Raw genomic sequence first — 24,801 nt, forward strand, 5'->3', positions numbered from 1 at the left:
CTCTTCCTTCGAAGCAGGTTCGGAACGAAGCCGGACGTAACAGTCCGGGTAGGCCTCAAAGCTTGGGAAGAACTCCACATCTTCCAACGGGACCGTGCCGATCTTATCACTGACAAAGATCCTGCCGGTCGCAATAACCATGTGCTCTGCATACCTCCACGGGTTGGCATGAGAGCAAGCGGGGAGATCCTTGACCGAAATCTTCTTCGGCTCTCTGGATCCTATCATCGACCTGATGGACTCCTGGTTCTCCTTCAGCCTGTCGTCCATGACGGCTCTAATCAGCCGGATCAGTTCTTGAGTAGAAGAAGAGGGATCCGGAGTCGAGGAGGTAGACGGAATAGACATTTCCGTCGGTGTAGGAGTAGGAGGGGGGATGGACGAGGGAGCAGCTTCTAGCTCCGACTCGGTGTACTCCACCTTGTCTTCGTCCTCTTCGGCTCCTTGAGCCATAAGCGTCTTCTCCGTGTCTTCCGAGACGTCTGAAATCTGTTCGTCATCCTCGGAATCCAAACGACACTCGTGCATGGACTGAGCCATGACCACATCAGGTTCCACCGTAATTTGGACAGTGGGGATCACATCTTTGGGTACCACTGAGTCAGGGGAGGCCTTAGGGAACAATAGTGACCTCAGTTCTTCGGTGGCCAGGTACGGTCCGGTAGCATTTTTCTGGAAGCCACGCACCCACTTGCGCAGCTTTTCACGAGAAATGTCTCTAACCTCCGCTGAAGGAGGGTTATGGAAGGCCTCAACTAGGTGAGCCTGGCAGACCGTACAATCCAGTGGATTCCAAAACTTCAAATCCCCTTTCTTGTCTGCACAAGGGGCGTGAGTCCTGCAAGCCGTATGCCCGTAAAACTGCGGGCGTTTCACAGCGCAGAAGGCGAAATCACACTTCATCTGCTCCTCCTGTGGAAGAAAGAGAAAATGAGTATGGGGGAGTCATAAGAATGGCTCTTAAACTAAGTTAATATTAATCATTAATCTTAACTTAAAGAAGGTGTGATGCATAGAGAATGAAAATAGTAAAGGAGAACATGCTCCATGCATCTCGCCCGGCTGGTTACCATAAGCTTGGTCCCTGGATAATCCGAGTGACCGATGGCACTGGATATAGTTTCCTAGAATTCCAAGTATTTTGGAATTCCATGGAAAAAACCAAGGACAAGATTGGGACCGAATTCATTCGGTTCCCAGTTAAGGGCCAGAAGGCCTCATTTAAAAGGTAACTGCTTCTGGCAACCAGCCGTGCTAAGATGCACATAGCATGCTGGAATTAGAAGAATGCAAAGAGACAGCATGATCACTAATAGAGCAGTACTAGGTACTGATCTTAATAGCAGAAGCAGCTTATCTGTTAGCGATATAGGGCTATCATAGTCTTATGATAGCTACAGTAAGGGGGTGCAAGTATTCTTGACGCCTACGGGGCATCCGGCAAGCCGCCGGCATGCCGGAGCTCGCTCCAGCATAGATTCTGGCATTAGGACAGACAATGTTCAAAGTCAGTCAAATACCAGGATGGCGGCCGCCGGCACAACGGCGGCACGCCGGCAAGGAGCGGCGGCTCCGGCAGTCGGAGGATGCCAGGTTGGTGACTGGGATAAGGATGGTAAAGGCTGTATCGGGTTGCCGGCAGTATATGCCGGCACTCCGGCGGTCGACCGGCAAGCGGACGACTAGATAGGAGTAGGAGAGCCGCCGGTAGTAGCCGGCGGCAGCCGGCAGTCCCTCGGTACACGGGGGGCTGGCGGCAAGGTTAGGGAGAGTCACCAAGTAGGAGGCAGGTATTGCCGACAGTAGAGGCGGCAAGAGACCGGCACCCGGATAGGGAGAGAGACAGGGGGGAGGGGGGAAGGGATGTAGGAAGTACCATCAGGGTTCCAGACATCCCTCCCCCTCCCTGAGGGGGTGTACCCATGATAGAGGCAGGCTCTAACATCCATGAGCAGGGGTCACTAGGGACCGGGAGCAAGGTAGCCCAAGGGAGGGCTAGGGAACACCCAAGGGGGGGGGAGACTCCCATATGCAGAACTATACTGGTAACTAACCTTATAGGACACTATGAAGGTATATGTACCAGAGCGGACTGCACAAGGAAGCTCGGGTAGCCCTACTATTCCACCCTAAGGAGGAGTTGTAGGACAGGGGACAGATGGGTATAAACTAACCTAAGCATAGGCTAGGCTATACAAGAGATAGGTGGGGAGGGAGAAGAGAGAAGTCTTCCCAGGAAGGGTTTCTGTACCAGAGCGGCCACTAAGGAAAGGGAGGACACTCCCTAACCTAAGATCAGGCAGATCAGCTAAAACGGTGCAAGAGTACAGTTTCAGCATGGAACAGAGAAACCTTCCTAACCTAACCTAGAACAGGGCTAAGAGTCCTGAACTAGGAAAGGAAGAAGACATATCGCTATCGCAGGAAAGTCATAGACTATCCTAGCCATAGAGGTAGGCTAGCCTAACCTCACTCTCGGACGCAGCCCTAAAGGGGGTTCATTCCTTTAGGGAGGACAGAGAGGCGATATATACTCTATTAGACAATTAATCCCTTTACTCAGAAAAGGAATCAAGGCTAAATAGAGGGAATGCCAAGGCAGGGGATGAAGGAAGCATATAGGGGTCCTAACATTAGGTTAGGCTAGAAAGAGTCACTGACTAGCCTATCCCCTATATGGTCCCTGAAGGCGAAAACATTTGCATCACTGTCAAAAGTATTGTAAAATAATGCCACTATCTTCATAACTTAGTCCAGGATCACTAATAAATCATGCATGAACACTTGTATGTAGGCTCCTGGCCTGGGGGCTATAGTAGCCGACTGGTATGAGGTCAATCGATGACCGATAAAAAGCGTCTAAACACGATATAAAAGTTCCTAGCTATGAAGACTAAATAAACTAATGTATTCGATTAGTATATAATGCCGGAAACGTTGTTGTGGCTAACTAAATAAGACATGCATAACAACAACGACGCCATAAAATGGCGGGTCCGGTAGAGGCACAGCTCTGCCACAAAACAGCAATTATCTCGAAAAGTAATATTTACTTTACGGCCAGAGCTTAATTAAACAATACTGGAACCTTGTACTCAACTTTCCAGAAGAAGGCGAGGCTGAAGGTAACGACATAGCGAAGATGCAAAACGATAAAGTTAACACAGGGAAAATCCGTCTAAGTAGGGCAGCTACTAAACAAAGGATGAAGACGGGCGTGACGTCATTAGAGCAATGGCGTCCGTTTGTTTACGTCTCGAGTATCAGTAGTAGCCACAAGTGAGATTAGCTGTGGAACGGCTCCCAGTTATTCTCAGTCCTTACACACCGAAGCATTAACTCTGTTCGGGGTGAAGATAGCTATGTGGCGCGTTCAGACATGCGCGTCCCCTGTTGTATTACGATGTCTTAAAGGGAAACCTTTGAGATACTCGCTCCAGAAGTTAGAATTCTGTGATAAACTGTGGTTAAATTCTCTGGGAATATCTTAGTAGTCTTATACCCAAGGAAGCTACCAAAAAGGAACCTTCCATCAGGACGCCATGGCTTGAGCCCAAAAATGGATTTTGAGCGAAGCGAAAAATCTATTTTTGGGTGAGATAGCCATGTCGTCCTGATGGAAGTTCCTATAGGGTGGCTTCCTTGGGTATATTTGACTACGGTGATATTCCCAGAGAATTTACCTTAAGGTACCCAGAATTCTAACTCCTGGAGCGAATATCCCAATTAAATGAACCAGGGATGTCGCGAAATATCAGAGGATGTATTCTTGACACCCCACATAGCAATCTGCACCCCGAACAGAATTAACACTTCGAAGGGGTCAAGTGGCAAGAAAACAAAAAACGAGAAAGAAAGGAGAGCCGCTCGCAAGGTACCTCTCCTCTCTCGCTTCGTATGCGTGCATAGCGCCGCCGACGGCGCCATCTGTATTCCTTGTAGCAATACACGAGGTGCTACAGATACTGTATATAGGGAGGGGTCCTATAGCCCTTTTTGGAGAAAAGGAAGGGCGGGTCCATCAGGACGACATGATTATCTCACCCAAAAATAGATTTTTCGCTTCGCTCAAAATCCGTTTTTTGGGCTCAAGCCATGTTGTCCTGATGGAAGTATACCAGAATATTACTGTATCAGTGGATTCTCAAAACGTGCCGTACTCTCAAGAAGGTATTTCCCGGTCAGACTAGACCTAGAGACCTAAGATGTTACCGTCATACATCTTTTCATCTAACCATAGACTATGTTAGTGCTTCCTGCCCCCTACAGGGAAGAGTCGTACTAGACTCTGGAAAAGTCTCGAAGAGTACATATACCTATGTATGAATAACAGACAAGCCAATATAGCGGTCTCACTCTATATTATGTAAAGCATAGTTTGTAAAAGAACCGCTGTGTCGATATGAAATACTGACAATCCTTTTGTGGTGCATGCGTTCTCGCTAAGACAAAACCCTAGGTTTATTGCCACAAATATGGTTTCTCATTAGACACCGAGATTGGTGAAAGATACTCCTTTGGGGTTATTTTCTCGGGCATTGTTTCCCGATGGAAAGGAGAGCTCTTTGGAGCACTCGCACAACGGGCTTAGGAGACATACTCTTACAAGGTTATTACAGTATCTCAAGCCTTTAGTTCAAAGGGAACAGAATTAGCTTCTGCATTGGATTGGACAAAGGTTTATATCCGGGTAGGAGGAAAACTTGTACATCCGCTACCGTCCCCTTAGGGCATGAAGTCCTCCCACTAGGGGAAAGCATAAACAAATGAAAGATGCTTGCATAAAGGAACAATCTATCAGAATTATTCATGTTAAAGTATACATAGTTTACGTACTGTAATGCTAAACCATTTCTAGTAAAATGACACGGCCGAATGAGACGCAAGATTCACAAGAACTAGTTTATTGACAATCAATAAAAAATAAAGCAGGTTAAACAATTATACATATATAAGAGGAGGATAACCAACAAATAAGCATAAGCATCATAGTAAACAGAAAAATTGTTTATCTGAAAGAAAAAAACATTAGCGCCACTTTAAAATACCAAGCATAAGCATCATAGTAAACAGAAAAATTGTTTATCTGAAAGAAAAAACATTAGCGCCACTTTAAAATACCGAGGTATTAAAATCATAAAAGTCTGTATTACTATTCAGTCACACTAGTGCTGGAAACGCTTGGCACACATGTCTGCACTTATGCTAGATTCACCTTTGATTATGGAACAGTCAATGTGGGCACCCTAGTGCCTTAACACTTAGTCTGTAGAACAGTCCGTGACTACACACCCACCCTAGAATTAATCGTTCCAATTAATTTCACTGTTCCTCGCAGAGTTAAACAGCAGGTTTAACGACACTACCCACTGCCAGCACAGACCTCTTTAGTTGCTCCACTTGCTTCGCATAGCGTCGAAAGAAAACTCTGGAAGACTTCCAGCCAATGTATGAGCGAAGATGTTCGAAATCCATACTATTGAAGAAATTTAAGGATGAGGCTACTTTCCTCGGATCGTGACCTGCGGGTGTACTGTCTGGATCCGCTCTGCGAATAAAATAGGTGATTTTCGCCCTTAGTTGTTTCAGAGATAAATTTGAGCCTGATGTTTCTCCTCTGAACAGTTGACCTCCCCTAAAGTCTGAAGTTCTACGAAGATAGACCTTTAGGCATTCCACTGGACATAGAGATGCATCTTCTTTCAGAGGGCAGATTCTCCAGGGACCCCACCTGTTGGTGGGCAGCTCGTTCTTGGCGAGAAACGTTGGATCTGGAAACAGGTTCAGTTCTCCCCCATCTAAGAACTGAACACGACCTTCCTCTCGCGAGAGGGCTACTATTTCACTAACCCTAGCCCCCGACTCAAGTGCAAACAGAAAAATAACTTTTTGGGTCAAATCCTTTAAAGCACACCCCTCATTGTTCATCAGCGAAGCAAAATGAAGAACTTTATCCAGAGACCATGAAATGGGCTCCGGAGGTGCTGATGGTCTGAGCCTAGCACAGGCCTTCGGAATTTTGTTAAATATGTCGTTAGAGAGGTCGACCTGGAAGGCATATAAAATGGGTCTTGTCAAGGCAGATTTACACGTTGATATTGTGTTGGCTGCTAAGCCTTGACCATGGAGGTGGATGAAGAAAGATAAGCAGAAGTCCGTCGAGATCTTTTGTGGATTCTTCGCCTTGACAAAGGCCACCCATTTCCTCCATGATGACTCATATTGTCTTCTGGTGGATTTGCACTTATATTCCTCTAAAAAGTCTATACTGTCTTTCGAGATCGCGAAACGCTTTCTCACCGCTAGGGAGAGAAAATCATGAGCTGCAGGTTCCGGGTTTTCAGTGATGAAGCTCAGACAGTCGACTTCTGAACTCGCTGGGTCAAGACTGGATCTGGTAGCGGTAGACACTTCAGCCGTAGTTCTAATGCCAGAGGGAACCATACGCTGTTCGGCCACTTGTGAGCCACTATTGTCGCTACTCCCTTGAACGATCTCAGTTTGTCAAGGACCCAAGGTTGTGAGGAGGGAACAGGTAAATCCTGGACCATCTGTTCTAGTTGAGGGACATCGCGTCCACTGCTTCCGCTAAGGGATCCTCGTACGGGGACACGTAGAGAGGTAACTTCTTGTTGTCTTTCGTCGCAAAAAGGTCTATCTGCAGTTCTGGGACTTGACTCATGATGAAGGAGAACGATCCTGCGTCTAGGGACCATTCTGACTCTATCGGTGTAAACCTGGATAGAGCGTCCGCCGTCACGTTGCGGACTCCTTGAAGGTGAACTGCTGACAGGTACCATTTCTTCTTTTCCGCTAGCCGGAAGATGGCCAATATCACTTGGTTGAGTGAAAGTGACCTCGATCCTTGTCGATTCAGGCATCTCACTATTACCTCGCTGTCTAGTACCAACCTTATGTGGATCGAGCGGCGAGTGGAGACTTTCTTCAAGGTAAGGAGTACTGCCATGGCTTCCAGAAAGTTTATGTGAAATTTCTTGAATAGATTGGACCAGGTTCCTTGGGCCTTCTTCCGGTGAGAATGACCTCCCCATCCCTCCTTCGAGGCGTCTGTGTGAATAGTCATAGAGGGGGGAGGTGGCTGGAGAAGCACAGACTTCTTCAGTTGCTTGACTTGGGACCATGGCCTGAGAAGCGTACGTAGACGAGGCGGTACTGGCCTTATTAGATCTCTTCGCGCGTTTGATGCATAATTCCTCCAAACTCTAGTTGCATCCTTTAGCTGTGCTCTTAGCACTGGGTCTGTTACTGAGGCAAACTGGAGAGAACCCAGCACTCTCTCCTGTTCGCGTCTTGATATTCTTACGGAATCCAGAAGTCTCTTGACAGAACCTGCTATTTCCTTCCTCTTTTTCACAGGGATGGAGAGTTGGTGTGACACTAGGTCCCAGTGGATTCCCAGCCACTGGAACTTTTGAGATGGAGAAAGCCAAGTCTTTTTTTCTGTTGATCTTGAAGCCTAGATGTTCTAGGAACTGGATCACCTGTAGGGAAGCTTGCAAACACTCTGTCTTGGATGTTGCCCACACCAGCCAGTCATCCAGGTAGGCTACTACTTGGATTCCTTTTAGGCGTAATTGTTTGAGAGCTGCGCTCGCAAGCTTCGTGAAGATCCTTGGGGCTATGTTTAGCCCGAATGGCATGGCTCTGAAGGCATAGAGTCTTTGATGTAGCTTGAATCCTAGGTAGGGGGAGAGTCGACAACCGATTGGAATGTACCAATAGGCGTCTGACAAGTCTATGGAGACAGTAAATGCCCGCTTGGGCAGTAAGGTCCTTATGTGTTGCAGTGTTAGCATCTTGAACTTGCAGTTCACCATGAACTTGTTGAGTGGCGACAAGTCCAGAATGACTGAGTTTTTCTGAGTCCTTCTTGGGAACACGAAACAGCCTCCCTTGGAATTTGATGGACTTTACCCTTCGGATTACTCTTTTCTCCAAGAGTTCTCGAATGTACTCCTCCAGAATGGGGGTGGAGTGTTGGAAGAATCGTGGGCACGGAGGTGGAGTGCTGTGCCAGCTCCAACCCAGTCCATTCTTGAGTAGGCTGTGGGCCCAGGGATCGAAGGTCCAACGATCCCGAAAAAGATGGAGTCTCCCTCCTACCGGTAGCATTTCACTTTGGCTGCTGTTGACCTGAGGCCTTGCCTCCTTGACCGCGACTACCCCTAAATCCCCTTCCCCTTGAGGGGCGTCTAGACGAACCTCTGGCTGATCCTCTAGCTCTTGCTCGAAAGGTAGTAGACTGCCCTTCGAACGCTGGGTTAAATGCCGGAGACTGTGTAGTCATGGCTTGGGGTACCCACTGGTACGTGGCCGGGGTTTGAGCCACCATCTGGGGCACTGTGGTCAAAGGAAGTTGTTGCTGCTGCTGTCTGAATGGCTTGGCTGGCCGAGAGGGTAGCCTAGGCTTCTTAGTCTTCCTCTTTGGTTGGGGACCCTCATCCGGGAAAGACTTTCTCTTAAGAGATAGGCCCCACTTCTGGAGAAGGTTTCTATTCTCCGTGGCGGCCTTATCCACTACCTCCTTGACCGCTTCACTAGGGAAGAGGTCTTTGCCCCAAATGCAGGAGGAGATTAGTTTCCTTGGCTCGTGCCTCACCGCAGCCGAGGCGAACACGAACTCCCTACAAGCCCTCCTGGCTTTGACGAAGCTGTAAAGGTCCTTCGTCACTGTGGCTAAATGTGTCTTGGCAACTACCATAAACATTTCATGGGCCTTGGGGTCACTTGCCATTGTCTCCAGAGTCGTTTGCAGAGACATTGAGGCAGCAAGTCTTTCTTTTGTCTCAAGCTCCCTACGCAAAAGAAAGTCAGACAGCTTCGGGAGGTTTTCACCGAACTGACGTCTGGCAATATTGGCCTCCAACTTCCCGACTGAGAAGGTAAGATGGACGTCCCTCTAGTCTTTCTGGTCCAAGGGTAAGGTCAAGGATAGGGGTTTACACTCCTCCAAGGAGGGGCATGGCTTACCCGCCTCGACCGCTTTCAACACGGCCGTAAACCCTTTCTGCATAAAGGGAAAGGTTCTAGAAGGAGAGGACACAAAGGAAGGGTGCTTCTTACTCAAAGCGGGTACCTTTGAGTTTGTGAAGCCCCTCTCTTTTTTATCGAGCTTGACAGCAAGGCTTGAGCCTTAGCATGGTCAAAAACTATGACCTCCTTCGGCTCCGTTTCTTCCTTTGAGGCTGGTTCCTTTCTTAGGCGGACATAGCAGTCCGGATACGACTCTTTGCTGGGCCAGAATTCCACCTCCTCAAGGGGGACTGAGCCCAATTTCTCTGAGATGACGATCTTTCCCATCGTCATAGGCATGTGCTCGGCATACCTCCAAGGGTTGACATCCGAGCATAAGGGAAGGTCCTTCACGCTGAGCTTCTTCTGGGGCCCACGTGATGCTGCAAGTCTTCGCATCTCTAACTTCATTGCAGCAGCCTTCTCATTAATTTCCTTCTGTATCTGTTGGATCATCCCAACAATGGAAGAAAGGGTCTTTCCTAGATCCTCTGGGAGAGAGGACGATGTTGAGGGAACAGGTTCAGGGGCCTGAACCGGGGTAGCCGACTCCTCGTCGAATTCCCCCTTCTCATTGTCTGGAGCCTGGGTCAGCTCCTCTTCCTGGTCTTCTGCCAGAAGGTCTTTTTCAGTGTACTCGGACACCTCCGACATCCTATCGTCCAGTTGGATGTCCTGCAGGGCGTCCGCGACTTCAGCATCCACCGGGATCTGAACCAACGGCATCTCCGCTTGAGGCTGGGGAATCACTGCATCTGCTGATGCCTTGGGGAAAAGGTAAGCCCTCATCTTCTCGCTTGGAAAATAGGGACCAGAAGTGTTCTTCTGGAAGCCCCTTACCCAGGTACGAAGCTTCTCCCTTGCTGCGTCCCTTGACTCCGCCGTCTTGGGGGTGTCAAATGCCTCGGTAATCAGGTTTGTGCAAATAGTACATACCTGCGGGTCCCAATACCGGAGATCACCTTTGGAGACTGCGCATGCTGCGTGCCTCCTACACAAGTCATGTCCGCAGAAGTTCTTGCTGCGGACGTTGCAGAATACACTCCCACACTTCGGATGGTCCTCCTGTAAAGAGAAGAAAATTCCATGAGTATCAAGTGAGCCACATATCACTGAATATACATAGCTTAAAGTAACTAAGCTAGAAAGGAAAGAAATAAAGACACACACTTGTATTTCCTGACCAGTCAATTGCTGTAACCTTCCAGATAATAAAACTTCATGGTTATTCTATAATAGAGTAACCAATAAGGAATTTCCAGAGGAAAATAGGTGTAGCTCACACCAAAATAAGTAATTTTAAAATACTGGATAGTAGAAAAGGAAGAACTCACTTTCTTTATCTGTATGGTTTCACCAAAGGGCTGTACAAGACAACACAAGAGTGTTAGAAAAACTTAGTGTTGTAAAATATTCTATACTATAGTTTTCTCTATGCAGTATATCCTATACTGAAAAATACTGGCTACAGTATATAAAATAATGTGCCGGCCCGCACGTACCTTAAATTAGTTCCAAAGTATACTACTTTTAGACTATTAGGTGGAAGAACGCTGGCTCGAATGTGTGTGCCGGCCGGCAACTAAAAAATGATAGCACCCGGCTGCCGGCCGCTACGATTAGTGGCCGGCAGAACTATGGTGTGTTTCTATTGCCGGCTGGCAGCAAAAGGAACCAGAGAACTTCCAACTGCCTGGCTGCCGGCTACTCAGGCCAGCAGCCGGGCTAGGGTACAAACACTAGAAGAGAAACAGGATGGATGCCGGGATAAGAGACGGCACTGCCTCATAGCCCGGCAACCAGAAAGAGTGCACATAAGGAAGGGGAGAATATGAATTCAAGCTTCCGTTGTCCAATGCCGTCTGGCTCTACAGACATACATGGATGAGAGACCAAGGGAGGTCTGGAGAACACTCAAAAGAAGAAGGCCTTCGGCAAGGGACTGAGTCAACTCCACATCCTAACCTATGCTAGGTACAGATGTAGAATGACGGACAGAGATGTAATGGCTAGGCTATCACTAAGGAAAGAGGGGGAAGGGGGAAAGAGGGTCCAACAAACCCTGCTCTAGTAAAGAATCACCCCGCAGCCAAGAAAGCTCATCTTAGCCTAGGGGGAATCCTAGGAGGGAGGCCGGCAGTACTTGCCATCTCCCTCGGAACCAAAGCAAGGTTGGTGTTGTTATTCACAGGAAAGAAGGATCTCATCCTTCACATCAAGAACAACCACACTGGACTAGTCTGCTAGATCACAAAAAGAAGGAATCATCTCGTACAGAAACCTTCGAAAGTGGTCTAAGGAGGCTAAGCCTCCTATGTCTGCTCTAGACCTAGCAAAGGAATCGCAATCTCTATGCTAGAAAGAACAGACCCAGACTAAAAACTCTGATGTCCTGGCCCCTCTTGAAGCCAGACTTACTGGAAACAGGAAAGAACAGAGACACCCTAATATAGTTGTATCTAAATGTCAATTCAGATAAACCATTAGGGTTAAGCCCAAGGCTTAAATAGAGGGAAAAGGGATTGCACATATTCTCCGAGGAGAAGAGAGCAACCGGGGAGTGAGAGAAAGTATACTAGGGCCCCATAGGCAACTAGCCTAGGCGCGAAGAGAATCGATTACCTAAATCACCAAAACTCACTCGTATACTATCTTGGAAGAAATATCAACAATATCTTAAATGTATAAAACTGCCTAAAGCTTCAATGAAATTTCAAAACACTCGGAAATCTGAATATCATGCATGAAAGTACTAGGGCCAAACGTCTAGGCTACAAGGCCTAGCGTAGGCCAGGATCGGTAAATCATTCGCCGAAACGAAAATACTAATAGCATCATATAAAGAATTCTTATGTAAAGCTAAATAGCTAAAATTATTAAAGCATAACAGCCGGGAACGTCGCTCTGGCTAACTAAATGACTCATGCATGGCGAGCGACAGCGTCCAGGACGCCTCCGGTAGGCAACTAAAATATCGCTATCGAAATATCTTAAAATCACCAAGAGCTTACATTTATACATAAAAGAGATAATACTCAACTTATCAGAGGCAGAAGAAGTTGGAGAAAGCATCATGATGTTAAAAATAATCCAAGAATTACGAGATAACACAGGGAAAACACCGAGTTGTTGAGCTACGCAAAAAGGAATGCAGATGGCGCTGTCGGCGGCGCTATGCACGCATACGAAGCGAGAGAGGAGAGGTACCTTGCGAGCGGCTCTCCTTTCTTTCTTGTTTTTCGTTTTCTTGCCCTTTCGAAGTGTTAATTCTGTTTGGGGTGCAGATTGCTAAGTGGCGTGTCAAGAATACGTCCTCTGAAATTTCGCGATATCCCTGGTTTATTTAATTAGGGATATTCGCTCCAGGAGTTAGAATTCTGGGTACCTTAAGGTAAATTCTCTGGGAATATCACCGTAGTCAAATATACCCAAGGAAGCTACCCTATAGGAACTTCCATCAGGACGACATGGCTGGAGCCCAAAAATATAATTTGAAGGTCAATAAGATTAGTTTTGAGATACAGGCATTCAAAGTTTCTCTTTGTATTTTTACATAGACAATATTAATAAATCATGATTATTATGAATCTTACATTCCTTTTTGGATATTAATACACCAAAACAAAGTTATTCATTCTAATTTAATCATAAATGAAGATCCCTTTACTTAATATCTTGCTTCTTTAGGCGAGACAGTCGCTCTTTCATAATCCCTCTCCTTCACTAACTCCGCTAATTTTGCCGATATTAACAACTTCTGAACTCTTATTGGAGGAAATTTTCTTCTTCCTTATGTTAGCGAGATATTTTTTCCTCTTTGTCATGATGAAATTCTTGCCAAAACCGAAAAAAACAGACGTAAAAACGAGTGAATGTCAGAGGTCAAACTCAAACGTGTACTCTCTATAAGGTTTGTGCTACGATGAAGGCCGAGAAGTGTAATTACCCGCGTAATAAATCATCTTATGACTCATGGAATCCATACAGATTCCATTGCTCACAATTTGTTTTATATTAGAATGTAATAATTATCAAAATTTACGATAACAAAAGAAATACTGTACTGCATTTTCTTGTAGGGAACAATGTTTTTGGTTTACTGTATTGTTACTTTTACTAAATACCTGTAACTATGAAATTAAGAGGAATTTTGACAAAATATTTCGTATACGCATGCTCTATTGCCATACAAAGCTCGGTGAATTTTTTCAGGATTTTGTGTTTTTCTTCCTATACCCCAATATATTGGGATACCGGCCAGGCCCCTTAAGGCTTACGAGACTAGTCGGTGGGAGAAGAAGCGGCCGTTAGTCGTCACCATCTCCGTCAAAGATCGCAGAAGGAACTGCAACGACTGGTTTTGTACCCTGAGGGTACGACGGCGATGAGTAGATGTAAGCAATCGCCTAACTCATTCGTCGGCAAGCTCCAAAGAGCAATTCCCGCCAGAAAAAGGCAGTCTCTCCCGCGGCAGGGAAAGGCGACCAACCTATGTTGCCGCTGTCTGCAATTCTCCCCGCAAACGAAGAAATTGCTAAACAGTGGCTGGTGGAGGAACTTTCCCTCAGAAGGCGAAGTTGCTCAACACCTGGTGAAGATTAACTCCCCCTCGGAAGGGAAAATTATCCAACATCTGGAGGCAAACCTCCAGGCAGTACTTTCTGCTTCCCGTCAACGAACTAAGCTCAAGTTGAAGGTCGACATCGAGTGTTGCCTGTGAAATGTAGCCGAAGTTCGTTTCTGGGTTTACCCCGGAGGAGTTACCCAACAAGTTACTCCAAGGAGTTCTTGTCCGCAACTGCGTCACCCCGCCTGCTGAAGCAGAGCGAATGTCAGGCGAGCAGAAGTCAAGGCCAAAGACCTCTTGCTACCTTGCTTTGCACGGGGAACCCCAAGAAAGATAGCTCTGAAAGAAAGGGACTTATTATTAAGCTTTGGGCCAGTTGCTTTTAGCCATAAACAGGTTAAAAAGGTTTGGCAGTAGAGTAAAGACTACGTCTTTACTCTACCGAGCTGAAATAAAAAGTGACGGTTATTTGCTGGTGCTGGTGTAAGCGGGAGGGTTAACCTACCCCGCTCGCCCCCGCTAACTAGCAAAAAAAAAAAAAAAAAAAAAAAAAAAAAAAAAAAAAAAAAAAAAACCTTATCGGCTGGTTTCAGCTTCTCCGAAATAATACAGGTAGTGCTCGACTTATGACCTATGCGACCTACGGCGATTCGACTTTACGACGATTTTTTTCAGGGTGATAACGTCACAAGTCTATTGGAAATAGGACGAATATTTCCTTGAAAATAATCTATTTTTTTGTATGAAAATGAACTGATTTATCTTGGTTAATTATTTTCTTTTATTGTTAATATACAGTATCTATTTTCAGTAAAAAACAAAAGAAAAGTTTTAATATCTATTGAGTTCATATTATTTGTCTGGTGACGTCATATCACGGCGGAAAGCGACCAGGAAATATATTGATTTCCTTCCACTGGCTAATGATTACTGTTAGTATTCCCATTATCGAAATATTAAGTAACGATACAAAGTATTTTGTGGATCTGTATTGGTTGTCATGAGTACTACGTAGCGTAAATTTAACTGTACACTAGTTATATTTAATCTTTGATAATAGATCGATGTTTATCAAAAGAAAGTATACTAATAGGACAAATATTTTCTTGAAAATAATATATTTCCCTTAACATAATAAAAATTAAATACTTTTGCTTTGTAAGTAAGTATTTTCTTTTCATTTCTTGCGAGAAAAAAAGAAAATGAATTAACATATCATGCAAGTCATCCTTCGTAGAGTTTACTGTACGTCACGTGTCTTGTGACGTCATGTATCTGGCAGAAGCGCGCTGACAAACCGAATGATTTCCTTTCATTGTTACCGAGTAATCTTATTACAGCATTCCAATCATCGAAACACCCAGTAACGATATCAAGTGTTTTAGTGGTCTGTATCATTAGTTATAAGATTAGTACAACTTACCGTAAATTTAAGAAAAAAAGTCTGATGACGTTATATTTCTGGCGGAAGGCGAGAGGCAAATAAAGTGATTTCCCTCCGATGCGTTACTATTCCCATAATCGAAACATCAAATAATGATATATAGAATTTTTTAATAATTTTCAAAAAAATATGAAGATACAACTGAATTAAAAATCAAAATACGGGAGAGAGAGAGAGAGAGAGAGAGAGAGAGAGAGAGAGAGAGAGAGAGAGAGAGAGAGAGAGAGAGAGAGAGAGAGAGAGCGTATTCCTTTTATAACTAATAATAAGGTCTAAAACGAACAGTATGGAAAATGTGATACCCTATAACATATTGGCGCTGATGTAATATGCATTATGAAGAAATTTCGAATGTCAAGAAAATTATATAGATCAGTGTTATTCGCACCATATATATGTGCTCATAATAGTAATACTGCAGCGTGACCTTGAGATCAGCTGATGCCAACCAAAAGAGAATCAAAAGTGTTTGTTGATTATTGAATTGAATTGAAAAATAAAATATAAACGTGCTTTAACAAACCACAATTAAACACAGTAATGTCTAATGAAATATAAAGGCTTAATATTGAACTAGAATACTGTATGAAGCTTTAAAAATGAACTACCCGTATGCGATTGCGAGAGCGAGCACACACACGCACAGAGAAAGAGCTACAAAGATTTCGCATTATACCTAATGATTAGACAAACTGAATGGAAACTGATTTCCTGTAACACATTGGCGTTGATGTAATTTTCATCATGAAGATATTTCTAATAAGTTAAGAAATTATAAAAAAATATGCCATACGTATGTACGCCATATTTTGATACGGTAGGTAGCGGCACTTTCAGATCAGCTGATCATAACCAAAGGGAAACAAAATTTTCAGTACTCGATTGTAAAATACTTCCAAAATTGATAAATAGAATACAAAAATGCATTGATAGAGCATATGATATCCTATGAAACAAGAAAATGGAATAATGATAGACAGTAAGAAAATAATGACAAAATATGATCCAGATGATTGCCGAATCATAACGTATCAAAAAAAATCTACGGAAACTTCACTTTTCTAGTTCGACATACGGCGAACTCGACTTACGACTCACCTCTCGGTCCCTATCTCGGTCGTAAGTCGGCGACTACCTGTACTCCGTAGCTTAGAGCAGAAGCTTTACATTTTGTGTTGGAACAATTAGTGTTTGCTACATATTCAACAAAAATAATGAATACTAGTTTGAATAATTTAAATGCTACAGAAATATATATAAACCATTTAAAAACTCTTTTACAACTGTATGTTTGTTTTATTCTATTTGGATTTTTCCATGTAATTGCCTGATGGAGAGACAGAAATTGAATGTGTTTGAGATGAAGTGTCTAAGGAGTATGGCTGGTGTATCTCGAGTAGATAGGGTTAGGAACGAAGTGGTGAGGGTGAGAACGGGTGTAAGAAATGAGTTAGCAGCTAGAGTGGATATGAATGTGTTGAGGTGGTTTGGCCATGTTGAGAGAATGGAAAATGGCTGTCTTCTAAAGAAGGTGATGAATGCAAGAGTTGATGGGAGAAGTACAAGAGGAAGGCCAAGGTTTGGGTGGATGGATGGAGTGAAGGAAGCTCTGGGTGATAGGAGGATAGATGTGAAAGGCAAGAGAGTGTGCTATAAATAGGAATGAATGGCGAGCGATTGTGACACAGTTCCGGTAGGCCCTGCTGCTTCCTCCGGTGCCTTAGATGACCGCGGAGGTAGCAGCAGTAGGGGATTCAGCATTATGAAGCTTCATCTGTGGTGGATAACGGGGGAGGGTGGGCTTTGGCACCCTAGCAGTACCAGCTGAACTCAGTTGAGTCCCTTGTCAGGCTGGGAGGAACGTAGAGAGTAGAGGTCCCCTTTTTGTTTTGTTTCATTTGTTGATGTCGGCTAACCCCCAAAATTGGGGGAAGTGCCTTGGTATATGTATGTATGTAATTGCCTGTCATCAATTAAAAAAGACAGTGCTATTGACATTCTGAACAAAAAAATTATTGAAATTTCCTAAAACTATGAACAAAGCTAATAACAATATTTATTATTATAATTATTATTACTATTATTATTATTATTATTATTATTATTATAATTATTACAAGCTAAGCTATAAGCACAAGGCGTCAAACCGGGAAAAATAGCCCAGTGAGGAAAGGAGACAAAGAAATAAATAAACTACAAGAGAAATAGTAAACAATCAAAATAAAAGATTTCAAGAACAGTATCAACATTAAATTAGATCTTTCATATAGAAACTATAAAAACTTAAAAAAAAAAGAAAAAAAAAGAGGAAGATAAATACGATAGAACAGTGCCTAAGTCTACCCCCAAGCAAAAGAACTGTAACTCGACACTGTGGAAGACCATGGTACAGAAGATATGGACAACTACTGCACAATCTTAACATTCATTAAAGGGCCAATACCTGAGCAAATAGGTTAATGGATCTAGGAAGGTAAGATGAGCACTTCAAATATCCTAAAGAGGGAATATGAAAAACTTCGGTGATAAAACATCACTCATACAAAACCGCAGACCACAAAATGCCTGAACAGATAGCTTTTTATGTGGGAAAATAAATTCAGGCAAAGGGAAGTATACAATGTTAAAAATTCTAGCTGAACTGCACTAATCTCCTAGGTATGTAGTACAGTAGGGTCCCGAATTACACGTGTTCTAATTACGCGATTCCTCAATTACGCGATCGATAGTTTTTAAAAATTAATTTTCCTGTATTTGCGAGGAGCATTCTAAATCCGCGAGTCAAGCACCGCGAAGCGTAGGAAATCTATTGTTTTCTTAATTGTATTGGGGGGGGGTGATGGTTCCCCGATGTCTGAGAAGGGGGGGGGAGAATGTGAGAGAAAGATTTCTGTTCAAACATTTTAAGACTAGTTTTGGATGAAAAATGTTAAGGTTTGCCCATCTGTTGTGTGAACTTGTCGCTAGGCCTAGCCTAACTGTCCAACACCTATATGTATAATATTCCATATTTGTACTAATTAATTTTTATACTTACGTTGTGATTATGGTGAAAAATCCTTATTCATTAAACTTTAAATTAAAAACCATCAAAATAAAGACTTTTATATCATGCTACTGCCAAACATGTCACCACAACCAAACCCATTACTTTGTTTAGTACGTTCCATCGCTGATCATAACGAACTCGCTAACCAATTTTAACATCTGTCTATAGGTTAACTTTTGCGGCAAAAGATATCTTACCAGGTACTATGTAATAATAATGTTATAATTAATGTTTTATTTATCCTTAGAAAATCAAAATATATGAAATATGAGCAATTTTGTTTCGTGTTGTTTTTTTTTCCTTAAAAAAACGCCTTCTTAAAAGGAAAACTTTTTTTTTTTACGTTTCATCATCGATCATAAACGCATTTACTCCTGAAAGTGATATTGAAGAGCTTTTACTAAAGATGTTATTATAAATAAAGATTATAAATAGGTGGTAAAATATCTATAATTAAAGTGTAGCAGCATCAAGAAATGTTGGGGTTCGCCCTTTACATAAGAATGTACTGTACATTGGATTAGACAGAACGTAGAAAAAATCAATTAGGGAAAAATCGGTATTCGATATCCTCTTCATCAGCATCGTCATTCGTCAATCGGGCTTTTTATTTTTTTTATTCTCAGTCGCTAACTAGTTATCGCACTGCCAAGATCTGCACACATTCCGATAATTCACATTTGAAGGTTTTCTGGGAGAGGATGGATAGAGAAAATACCGAACTATATAAAATGTTTTTTTAACCTGTTAAGCGTCACCCAAGTGATAAACCGTTCACCACGATCTACTCGGTACCGCCTTCAACTGTATATTCCGTTCATGACTTTAATTGCCTTTTACAAGCCGTCAGTCTCGTGATGTTACTTTACTCGTATAGTAAGTATAGGATCACCACTTGGCAACACTCTCAGCATATGGGGACTGTGAATAGAAACTTATATGATATCTGGCAACTATTTTTCTGAAGGTAGCTTGATGTTACAAAACTCTGGTTTGAACTGGTTTCCTATCAGTGCGCTCGGGCGTTCATGCATAAGTGGTTATTTGTTGTTCCTTTTGTAATGATAGGTCTAAAGAGGAAGGTTATTTCTTTAGATGAAATAAATGATATTCTTGTTGTGGAATTTGATAATGATAACCTGTTTGATAATGAGAGCACTAGTTCTGAATCCTCCAGTGATGAGTATATTGAAGAAACAAGTTTTCTTTCGATGTCGAAAGCGAAAATGACTTCTCATTACCGAATGACTGGACAACGAAATTTCACAAAACTATAAAGGGAAAGGAAACGCAGAGAGAGAGAGAGAGAGAGAGAGAGAGAGAGAGAGAGAGAGAGAGAGAGAGAGAGAGAGAATAAAGTGGATAAATAATGTACAAATGTATGACGAACATATTTGAAAACTATACAGGAAACGATATGAGAGAGAGAGAGAGAGAGAGAGAGAGAGAGAGAGAGAGAGAGAGAGAGAGAGAGAGAGAGAGAGAGAGAGAGAGAGAGAGAGAGACCTATCCCTTTCCTTTTGTTGCTTATCCAGGCGTAAGATTTACGATTGAAGATAAAAAGAACCCATTAGAATATTCAGTATTATGTAGCCATTTGAAATGAAATAATAGTAGTATTAATTGTTTTTTACTCAACCATTTAATTAATATCCCTACTTTTAACTATAATTACGAATTATAAGCATAAAGAAATTATATTAACTTTGAAAAATTATCATTAGTGAAATGACCGCTCAGGGCAAAAAAAGCGTGATTATCGTACAGCAGCCTATTGCACACTTGCGCCTAGTGGCCGTGTTTACGTGTGGGAGTGTCATCATGGATATACAGTACTATACTGTAATTTTTAACTATTGCTAGATAGGCCTACGTACTGTATCAAACCTTGAAAACCCTTTTTTGTTTTTTGTATCTATAGGAAATAATTCTACATCATTCGGAAAATACTGAAAACAGTAAGCTATGCATAGTACAGTAGTAAATACTACAGTCATAGAAAATTATCAAAACTTTAACAACTTTTTATTGTTTTATTTATCCATAAAAGAAATTTTGTACAGTATTTTATAAAAAAAATCTATAAGAAGGATTTCTTACAGTATTGTTAAGATAAAAGCTACAGTATATATGTATATATATATATATATATATATAAATATATATATATATATATATATATATATATATATATATATATATGTTATATATATATATATAATATATATATATATAATATATATATACATACATACACACATACATACACACACAGTGTATATACAGTATATATATAGCTAGAAAGCTAGAAATGGAGTGAAAAAAAAATTGACGGGTAGGTTGCTGTTTGCCGCCATGATGTGTTTCGAAATATACGAATTTCCAATTACACGAGGCCTTTCATCGACCAAATTCTCGCATAATTCGGGACCCTACTGTACAGGAATAAACTGTCATGTACCAAGGAAAAAAAAATTTACAGTATCCCGCATGCCAGGCACATTACATGCAAAGAAAGACATTCTTGACAACAGTGACTTTCATCTGCATGACATTTGAGATATTGTATATCATAAAAATAACCAATACATATGCATCTACATTACTATTTTTATGACGAAATTACCTAACCACACCAAACTGAATAAAAATCTTAGCTCTGATAACATTGGTCATTTCCACTGGAGGCAAATGCATAAGCTTAGAATTACATAGCACAGTACAACTCTAAAATAACAAAACATTAAAATACTCTCTAAAACAATCTCCATACTAAATATCTTTAGCAGTAACTATATCAATGTATAATGGCAGTTAGCAGTTTTCAACATACCTTTCAAAAGAAACTGAAACTGACGATATGTGGTATCCAGAAACTTAGGGATAAGACAGTATACCACATGAAGAGGTAATTTATTTTTCAGTGCTAATCGCTGAGCAAAAAGTAAGGCCCAATTATCTGTTAATAGAAAAATACCAAAACATCAGGTACCACAAACATGACATTTAGAAGTAATTTGTAATTTGTATTTTGATACAAACCTGTAGCTCTTTAATAGGGATTATCTTTTGGCAAAGCTGTAAGACAAGACACTAAGATTTTAATGTGAGGTGGCAACTACACAAGCACTAGACAGTGGGAGGGTGGTGTGGGTAGCTGGGGGGTTGCTGGCTACCCCCAACTCACTCACACATCAGTGGGATTACACCACTTTTGATTGCAGGCAGGACTTAAGGGGACAGGTGATGGTGGGACAATTTGTATAAATATGTACTGGTTTATATCGTTAGGACACTAAACAACCCTTACGCTATTTAGTAGGGAGGCCTCACCCATTAGGAGGGTGGTGGTCTGACCACTGGCTTGGCCATTGTCCCAGGTTTTTACCTGTACAGTATTAAACTGTAACTGAGAAAAAAACTTGACACCTCGCTAAAAGGAAAATGCACAAATGGTAGCCTGAGCAACCTGTGTGGTTGTGAGGAACTAGCAATGTGACTGTCTAGGTAAGAATATTCAGAGTTTAAAAATAGGAATATTAAATCAAACAGACTTTTCACAATACCCACCTCACGGAGAGTATCTGGGATGTGCACAAGTATGAAATCTATAGATGGATAGATTGATCGATTTGAGGTTTTATTGCATCCTGAAATGAAATCTATATTAGGTTACGCAAGGGAAATGGAATCTAGATTAGGTTACACAAGGGAAACGGCTATCACCTGCAGATATGTGGAGCAAGCTTGCAGAGGGCCCATGATGCTGTTCCCCCTGAGAGGGGAAGATGAAAGAAAAGAAAAGAGCCAGACATTCTTATCATTCATCCCAGACTAATCCCGGGTAACCAATGCCCTCAACCATCTGCTATTTGTCCATCAAGGAGCCTGAGCTACCTGTAAGCCACTTGTGCACCCACCACAGAACCAATGAAAAATGCATCCATGTTCTAGTGGGTCACATCTTGCAGGTACCGGGTGGTGAAGGTCACTTGATGCTTACACATCTACGCCACAGAGTAGTTGCATTTAAATGCTAGGGATGTGCTTATGCCCCTCATCATGAGCTCTAGGTCGATGAGTAGGAGGAGGGTCGGGATTCCATGCATGGTCAATAACCCTGCGAATTCAGGCTGAGATGGTATTTTTAGTGACACTCTTCTTGACCCTCCCTGTGCTAACAAAGAGTGCTGATACACGGGGACGAGCTACTTGTTGTGAAAATTCTCTCTGAGAGAGGAGATGCTGGATAGTCTCTAGGCGTGAAGTTGTAGCGAAGCTACGACTTTGTGGAAAATGTTGGCATGTGGTTGTATGAGTAGTTCGTGTCATGGAGGGAGTTCTCTTGGAGACTTCGTCAGGAGTTGCAGAAGGTCTGGAAACCATTCCGCATGATGCCATAGCGGAGCTATGAGAGTCATTGAGAGGTTGAATGATTTTCTGGCCTTGTTGATTACCCTCCTCACGAGACAGAACGGGGGAAAGGCGTAAACGTCGATGTTGTCCCATCATTGTTGGAATGCATCTTGCCCGAGAGCCCTGAGGTCTGGGACTGGGGAGCAATACAACGGGAGCCTAAAGTTCAGGGCCATTGCGAAGAGATCCACAGTCGGAGAACCCCACAAAGTAAGGACTTTGTTGGCTACTAGATGATTCAAAGACCACTCGGTACTCACTATCTGAGAAGCTCTGCTCAGATTGTGGGCGAGCACATTCCTTTTGCCTGGAATGAAGTGTGCAGATAGTGGTATCGAGTGAATCTCTGCCAATCTCAGTATCTCTATTGCTAGATGGGACAGGGGCTGCGAAAAGGTACCTCCTAGTTTGTTGATGTAAGCCACTATTGTGGTGTTGTCGCTCATCACCATCACTGAGTGGCCCGCCAGGAACTAGTGGAACTGTTGAAGGGACAGAAAAACGGCCTTCATCTCTAAGAGATTTACGCGGAGGTACTCTTCTGACTTTGACCAGAGGCCTGAGATCGTGTGGTGCAGCACGTGGGGCCTCCAGCCTTTTTTTTGAAGCGCCTGAGAACAGCATCAAATCGTAGATTCTCGTCCGACACCCACCATTCGAGGTCCGTCTGTTCCGCTGATCCCATGGAAATCAGGATGTCCGGGGAGTCGAAAGCCTGATTCCACCGGGACTTGAGTCGCTACTGGAGAGATCGAATCTTGAGGCGATCGTTGGGAACTAGACGGGCCAGAGAGGAAAGGTACCCGAGAAGACGTAGCCATGTCTGGGCTGGAAGCTCTTCTCGTCTGAGAAAGGGTCTTGCGACCTTTCTCAGCCTCACTATTTGTGGATATTGGTGTCTAATATCATGCCTAGGTATACCAGTCTCTGCATAAGAAGTAGGGAGGACTTCTCGAGGTTTACCATGATCCCCAGATCTTGGCAAAGCCTCAGAAGTTTTTCTCGGTGTTGTAGAAGGGTTGACACCGAGCCCGCTAGGATTAGCCAGTCGTCCAAATAACGGAGGAGACGGATGCCAATCCTGTGTGCCCAAGATGACACTAGGGAGAACACTCTAGTGAAGACTTGAGGAGCTGTGGAAAGACCAAAGCACAGCCCCTTGAACTGGTATTTCCTGTTGTCTAGGCTGAATCTTAAGTACTTCCTTGAAGACGGATGGATTGGGATCTGGAAATATGTCTCCTTTAGGTCCAGTGTGTAAATGAAGTCCTGTGGTCTTACCACATGTCTGACTGTGTCTGCCATCTCCATGCTGAAGAGAGTTTGCTTGACAAACTTGTTTAGAGCTGAGAGGTCGATGACTGGTCTCCAAGCTCCAGATGCCTTTTTCACAAGAAAGAGTAGACTGAAGAAGCCTGGAAACTCGTCGAGGACCTCCTGGAGAGCGCCCTTCTTCAACAGGGTCTGGATTTCTGCCCAGAGGGCTAGCCCGTTTGCTGATCCCATAGCAAAGGCGTCTATTGACACTGGATTCCTGATCAAGGGAGAGAGAGATGTTGTGAACGGGATGCGATACCCTGAGCGAATCACGGAGTCTATCCAGGGTTAGGCCCCGAGTTGCTTCCACCTGTCCCAGCAATTTTGTAGGCTTCACCCCACTATTGGACAAGCGGGGAGAACGCCAATTCTAGTGTATGGGGCCTCGGCCACTCCCTCTAGGAAATTTTCCTCCCCTGGAGGACTTACTGCTATTCTTGTCCTTGGTCGGAAAGGGCTTCTTAGACACCACTGTTTTCCATGCTGTCTTGTTTGTCGAGGTCTTATCTGGATGGGACTACTGAGGAGCTGGTGATTTATAGGGCTTGGATGTCAAAGCCCTATGGAGGAGGGAGTCCTGGTGAGACTTCCTCCATCTCTCAACAGCTTGTTCCACGTCTTTTGACTCAAAAAGAGAGGAGTTCCTGAGCCTAGCGATCTTGGCATTCGGGACCTGCTGATGGAATCTCTCAGCCACAGCATTCCGACGTTTCAGGATGGTGTTCGGCCATAAGTTTGAGACTCGATGGTGCGAGTGCGTGAGAGAAGTAAAGTCTCTGGTGCGTTCCTTAGAAAAATCCTCAGTTCGCACCAGGATTCCCAGATTCCCCAGCCAAAGATCAAGCCACGAAGTAACCTGCATGGCATACTTCGTGACCTTTTCCTGATTGAGGATCTCGGCTGCCGAAAAAGTGACATCACGGTTGGAGACCCTCTCAAGACAGACTCCCTAAGTGAGCTCTTTCAGAGAGTGGT

General features: G+C 43.3%; 1 protein-coding gene across 5 annotated transcripts in view; it reads right to left on the bottom strand.

Annotated features, from left to right (window-relative positions):
- Positions 1–24,801, bottom strand: part of phr (photorepair) — a 163,864-nt gene that overhangs the window by 100,616 nt on the left and 38,447 nt on the right. For 4 of the 5 annotated variants that reach the window (XM_068346259.1, XM_068346257.1, XM_068346260.1 and 1 more), the window contains exon 4: positions 20,927–21,052. The exons of the other annotated variant lie outside the window; for it this stretch is intronic. In XM_068346259.1, the coding sequence (XP_068202360.1) occupies positions 20,927–21,052 (126 nt within the window). The remainder of the gene's footprint in view (positions 1–20,926; positions 21,053–24,801) is intronic. 5 annotated transcript variants of the gene reach the window in all.

This window comes from Palaemon carinicauda, chromosome 22, assembly GCF_036898095.1.
Source record: "Palaemon carinicauda isolate YSFRI2023 chromosome 22, ASM3689809v2, whole genome shotgun sequence".
NCBI classification, from domain to species: domain Eukaryota; kingdom Metazoa; phylum Arthropoda; class Malacostraca; order Decapoda; family Palaemonidae; genus Palaemon; species Palaemon carinicauda.